Genomic DNA, 6,751 nt, shown 5'->3' on the forward strand with positions numbered 1-6,751 from the left:
TACTACTACACAGGTGTTTTAGACAGATGGGCGACAGACTCAACTTTGTTTTTAAAAGTGCTTAAATTATAATTATTTATTGTTAGTATGTGACACTAGAAAGTCACACCATCAAAAAGGCGACACGCACAAGATGCACTCCTGCAGCATGGCGCTATTATTATTATATAATAATAAGTTGAACACTGAAACATGCCTCATGACAAGAAGACATCATGTCCATTATGTGTTGTTGGCAGACCTGATCAGACATCATGAGTGAGGACATCTATAATGTACCATACCTGAATGGAGGTGTATAGGGGATGTGACCTATGACTAACAGAAACCCGGAGCAGACCTGTTCCACCACCTTGAGCAGGCCTGTTCTGAGTTTATGCAGAGGGAGATAGAGAGGGAGGAGAGACGAAGGGTACTTATATCAGTGCAGATGACAATATATGGACTTTTAGTTATGGCTCTCTACAAAGTGATGTGTGTGGCAACTCTGCTGACTCTCCTGACACCAGGTAAGGAAAAATAATGTCGAGCAAACTTTGAAACCTATATAGATTAGTCTGTGTTAATTCTCATTTGTCCATTTCCAAAGTAAGCATCTCTAGGCAATTGAATCAGGTCAACTGGACTTAGCTTTCAGCTTTATAGATTAGTGTATATGCAGGTAGCATATACACATAGCCTATGTTCGAACATGTGTTTGGCTTGCATATGCATTTGTGCCACAAATGCATATATGCACATCTTTTTTTTCTCTCTCTTTATTGTTCTTGTTTGTTTTGTTTTCTGAGTTTTAACATGGGCACTATATGGCCAATATTTGAACTATTGCAAAATACCATTACTGTATGTAATCATACCTATTTATTTATCGATTGCATTGATGCCATCTACAGTCTGTCTGTTCAAAACTTTTAAAGACGGGGGGAAAAATTCACATCTATGTGGTGTAAACACAAGACACAGAATTGTTGTTTCAAGAATCTTTCTCTTTCTACTTTTCAGAGTCTCACTCACAGTCTGATGGTAAGTTGTTGTTTTTTAACGCCAAATCAGAAGGTATCTGATTACGAGGGGCCAAAACGACAAAGCTCCAATTACTTTTAATTAAATCAATATGTACATTGGCACAGCTGAAAAGTCCTATGCTTAGTCCAACGGTGTAGTACAAAGTAAGCTTACTAGGCCCAGTGCTGTAAACCCAACTAGACCTTGTGTCGTGCTGATTGGTGCTTGCCCCTAAATTCTTTGGTAGGTGTTTAAGTCGCTTCATGGAGGTTGGAGAGCAGCAGGGTTAGGGTTAGCTGGCCACTTGGAGGGAAGAGCAGAGGAGAGCAGTGCAAAGAACCTCAGACTAGGGACAATATGGAATTTTTTGGACAATTTTTGAAATGAGATTCATTTCATTTCATAATGGTTTACAATACTACAAGGGTTCGGCAGGGCAAGTGTTATGTGTTTTCATGTCTCTCCTCAGTGTGTCGAGATGAATATGTCAGTTTCAACCCTAACACATCAGTAATGTGGCTTAGTCCATTATGGGCTACTATTTTTACATAGTAGTTGGCATAGTATCTTTAAACTTTATACCTTTACAAAACAAAAGCTGTCTACAGAGGTGGAGAGTGACCCTCATGTATTGAGAGAAGACGTATTTTAACCCTTCATGATGTTACAATGGCTAAACTTTTGCCAAGATCAATAAACAGCATTTAGGCTAATGCTAACTCTGTTAGCTGCTTTAAAATAAACTAAAGACAATTTAGATTTAAAAGCAATTAAACCTTTAGACAATTAACAAAATGAGATTAGTTTTGCTTTTAATCCAATCCATAATGGTTTACAATGTTACAAGTGTCGGGCAGGGCAAGTGTTGCTCACAGTGTGTTTTCATGTCTCTCCTCAGTGTGTGGTATTGCTCCACTCAACAGCAAGATTGTTGGAGGACAGGCGGCCACTGCGGGCAGCTGGCCCTGGCAGGTCAGTCTGCAGAGCTCTAGCCACTTCTGTGGAGGATCCCTCATCAACAACGAATGGGTGCTGACGGCTGCTCACTGCGTCGCAGAGTGAGTACTGAGCGTAGAGCTGCAACAAAACACAACATGTCTCCAACCGGAGGGTTACAGGATAAATCAGGGGAGTGGGGCATTCAAGAAGAAAAGTACTGTTCCACTACTCAGTATTACTGTACAGAATTAAGACTTGTATCCCCCTCAACCATTAACGAAGCCTGTGGCCAAACTGTGTCATCTTTTACATTTATTGAATTTATTGAATAAGTTTTATATTAAATACATCTTTTTCAGTTCATAAAACTGTTTTGAGGATACACATTAACCATGTCTTCCTAAGCTCCATACAATCCTTGTGTCTACTAACATGCAACTTAACTCTTCTCGTCACCTCAGCTCTTCACCACCGACTGTGATTCTGGGACGCCAAAGTCAAGAAGGCTCCAACCCCAACGAGGTTTCTCGTTCAGTGTCACAGACCGTTGTCCATCCTGATTACAATCCAACAACTACTGACAATGACATCGCCCTCCTGAGGCTCAACGCATCTGTCAATTTCACCAACTTCATCCGGCCCATCTGCCTGGCAGCCTCGGACAGCAACTTCTTTGCAGGCACTGACTCATGGATCACTGGTTGGGGCACCATTGGATCTGGTGGTGAGTCACTGTGTTTGGTTGCTAGTAGTTGCCTTTGTTGCTTCAGCTCTACATTTTTAAAAAAAAATTAGTGCCACCATGTGTTGAGTCGCAGAATAGCATGAAACATTTTAGCATATGCACCCATAGATTTGTTTATGATTAGCAGCATCTTATTAAATGGTGACTCACCTGTGAAAACACTCCTCCATAGTGTCACTGGTGGTTTCCTCAGGGCATCTTTAAAAAACAAAGAGGTTTGTTTATCTACGGAGTTTTAATGTTCCTAGGAATATTTGTTGATTTCATTTCACAAACCTCAGGACAAACAACTTAAAGGGATAGTTCAACATTTTGGCAAATTTGGCTAGCTAATGGGATTTCTTGGTTTCCCTCATCAAACTCATCAAATATACAATCCAAAAACTCCAAAACGCTCTGGTGGACAAGTTGTGACCTGCACATTCACCACGCTATGAGATAATAACAGAACATTACGAGACGGAGTCGTTTTCGAGGCAAATACAGAGACTGCTTGCCGGAAAACTGCCTCTGACAGGTAACGTGCATCAGCTGTTTTGCATAAATTTACCTCTACAACGACTCCGTTTAGTAACGTTCTGTTATTATCTCATAGCGTGGTGAATTTGCAGGTCACAACTTGTCCACCAGAGCGTTTTGGAGTTGTTGGATTGTGTATTTGATGAGTAATGAGGGAAACCAAAAAATCCCATGAGCCTCTGTAGCGTAGCTCTGAGCAGCTCACGGCTCTGCTCCGCTGTTCTAAAAATAGCTTGCACCGACAATTAAAGGTAACGAACCTACTGCTATGACTATAGGGATAAGCCAATGGGCCAATTTGCCAAAATGTTGAATTATCCCTTTAAACAGCAGAAGATCAATATTTTATATTCTATATTTACTTGTAGTATCTAGCTTCTGAAGTGATGTGGATGTTGACCCATTTTGTGAGAGAGTGTATTTCACAACAAGTTTAACCTGAGTCTGTGTCTCCTTAGTGCCACTTCCGTCACCACAGAACCTGATGGAGGTGCAGGTGCCAGTTGTGGGGAACAAACAGTGCAACTGTAACTATGGAGCGGGCAGGATCACAGGGAACATGATATGTGCTGGGTTAAGTGAAGGAGGGAAGGACTCCTGCCAGGTGATCATTTTACTATCAGTGTTTATCTCAGATATTACTTCATGTATAGATTCCCAGCTCTTAAATGTTCCTCTCGTCTCAGGGCGACTCTGGCGGGCCGATGATGAGTAAGCAGAACGGCCGCTGGATCCAAGCGGGAATCGTGAGTTTTGGAATTGGTTGTGCCCTGCCTAATTTCCCAGGAGTCTACGCCAGAGTGTCCCAGTATCAGAGCTGGATCAACAGCACAATCACCACCAAGCAGCCGGGCTTCGTCACCTTCACATCCAATGGGACTGACACTGACCAGAACTTCACCTGTGGAAGCCTCACAGCCCCTCCAGAAACCGTAGCCCCTCCAGAAACCATAGCCCCTCCAGAAGACATAAGTGAGAGTAAGTCAAAATCTAAATTCATTCTTTCGCAGATTTTAATTCTCATTAGTGTGACTGCTGAAGCAGTCACACTATTGTTCTTCTGTTTGGCCATTTTCTTCCGCCTTTTTACGGTCTTCTTCTAGTCCTTCATACTTTGTGCTATTTCAACAATTCATATATCAAAACGTGCAGCTTTTTTTGAACTTTATCGGCATTACTTTTCTCTTTTTAACTATTTATACTTTTTCAAATATTTAACTTTTTCTGATTTTTTTCAGCTTTATAATGTGTGTGTATTGCGTCTAACGAGCAGAGCCAGAGTGGTGCTAGAGTGGATAGAGGCAAAAAAACATTCTAGAGTTTTTCTGGCTAAACTGTCAGCACGGCCACAAATTAAACTCTAGACAAATTATTTTCTCCAGTTTTGTAGCCACACTTGTCTTCTGGCTAAAATTCTGGTCAAAAATGCAAAGAGACTTAATAATTTAAAATATTTTTTAAATGCAGCCAGGGAGCTCTCTGCTCTCATTCAGCCCAATGCATTTTTTTCACATCAGCAGGAGAAGGAGCTCAACTTTGTAACTTGCTGTTAAGTGCTTTTTAATTAGTGTGACTGCTGAAGCAGTCACACTATTGTTCTTCTGTTTGGCCATTTTCTTCCGCCTTTTTACGGTCTTCTTCTAGTCCTTCATACTTTGTGCTATTTCAACAATTCATATATCAAAACGTGCAGCTTCTTTTGAACTTTATCGGCATTACTTTTCTCTTTTTAACTATTTATACTTTTTCAAATATTTAACTTTTTCTGATTTTTTTCAGCTTTATAATGTGTGTGTATTGCGTCTAACGAGCAGAGCCAGAGTGGTGTCAGAGTGGATAGAGGCAAAAAAACATTCTAGAGTTTTTCTGGCTAAACTGTCAGCATGGCCACAAATTAAACTCTAGACAAATTATTTTCTCCAGTTTTGTAGCCACACTTGTCTTCTGGCTAAAATTCTGGTCAAAAATGCAAAGAGACTTAGATAATAATTTTAAATATTTTTTAAATGCAGCCAGGGAGCTCTCTGCTCTCATTAAGCTCAATGCATTTTTTTCACATCAGCAGGAGAAGGAGCTCAACTTTGTAACTTGCTGTTAAGTGCTTTTTAATTCATTTTAATTCACCAAAAAATAGTCACAGGTCACAAAAAAGTCCTCTTCTTACTTGGTGTGGCTAATTTATATTAATTTATTTTTGTTTTAAGCATCATTGAAAAATCTCACATTCATCAAAGTCTCAACCTCTCTTCTTGACAACTCCTCTGTAGTGTAGGGGTTAGGGTAACTGCCTGCCAACCCTAAGGTCACTGGTTCGAATCCAAGGGAAGAATTCTTGTTATGTTATGTTGAATTCTGCTCTCCTCCCCCCGCCTTCAATTGGTTACAGGTGTTTGTTATCTCCTTGATTACTTGTACCAGTTTGCAGCACATCATCACATTACAATGAATGACAACAGTCTTGAAAGCAGTGTGCTCTCTGTAGCCGAGTGGCAGAGTAAAGGTTTAGTGATCATATGGTCACGGGTTCGATTCCTGCCTCAGTCATTTCACATCATTGCTTGACTTTTGATTCCAATTATTCAGCTGTCATTGGACAGTCTTTGATTCCTCATAGTATAAAGCTCATTGTAACTCAGGTTCTCTGTGGCCATATGGTTAGTGTGTTAGGTGTTGTGCTATTTCAACAATTCATATATCAAAACGTGCAGCTTTTTTTGAACTTTATCGGCGTTACTTTTCTCTTTTTAACTATTTATACTTTTTAAAATATTTAACTTTTTCTGCAAATTAAACTCTAGACAAATTATTTTCTCCAGTTTTGTAGCCACACTTGTCTTCTGGCTAAAATTCTGGTCAAAAATGCAAAGAGACTTAGATAATAATTTTAAATATTTTTTAAATGCAGCCAGGGAGCTCTCTGCTCTCATTCAGCCCAATGCTGAGAATTCTCCACAACTCTGTCTGAAACATGCTTATGTCTGTGCTCTCTGTGGCGAAGTGGCAGAGTAAAGGTTTATTGATCATGAGGTCATGGGTTCGATTCCTTACTTTTTTTTTTAAGCAGAAGCCAGTGATCCTCTTATCAAAGGTTTTCTTTACCCCTCACATACTGTCTCTGTCTGTAGCCTAGTGGTTAGCTTGCTGGTCTGGAGACCTGAAGGTTGCTGGTTCAATTCTTGCCTCAACAACAATTATAGTGAATTATTTTCCCAGTTGTCCTCTGTTGACTTCTGATAACTTGCTTCATGTTGAAACTGCTGCTCTCAGCCTGAAATTCACAGAAATTTTCATTCTAAGTCATTCAAGCTTGACTCTCAAGCTTTCTTGATGTTGACAGTGTGCAGATCATTAACAGACAACAGTCTCTGCAACTGTGTGTGCACCGTGGCCTAGAGGCAGAGTGGAAGTCTAATGACCATGAGGTTGTGGGTTCAATTCCGACCTTGGTCAAACATTTGTATGGTGATCACTGCTTGCACTATTTGCTAATTCTGCAACAGCGTTCAGTTGCTATCAGCAGTCACACCATTTCCATTCTTGGAA

At 40.3% G+C, this 6,751-nt stretch overlaps 1 protein-coding gene across 1 annotated transcript in view; it reads left to right on the forward strand.

Annotated features, from left to right (window-relative positions):
* Positions 1-1,268: 1,268 nt before the first annotated feature.
* Positions 1,269-6,751, forward strand: part of LOC146982494 (transmembrane protease serine 9-like) — a 15,945-nt gene continuing 10,462 nt past the window's right edge. The window contains exons 1-5 of the mRNA XM_085785583.1: positions 1,269-1,290; positions 1,904-2,063; positions 2,406-2,668; positions 3,667-3,812; positions 3,895-4,186. Coding sequence (XP_085641709.1) covers positions 1,269-1,290; positions 1,904-2,063; positions 2,406-2,668; positions 3,667-3,812; positions 3,895-4,186 — 883 coding nt within the window. The remainder of the gene's footprint in view (positions 1,291-1,903; positions 2,064-2,405; positions 2,669-3,666; positions 3,813-3,894; positions 4,187-6,751) is intronic.

This window comes from Trachurus japonicus, chromosome 8 (assembly GCF_045865225.1).
Source record: "Trachurus japonicus isolate A0001 chromosome 8, Traja_1.0".
Taxonomy (NCBI): domain Eukaryota; kingdom Metazoa; phylum Chordata; class Actinopteri; order Carangiformes; family Carangidae; genus Trachurus; species Trachurus japonicus.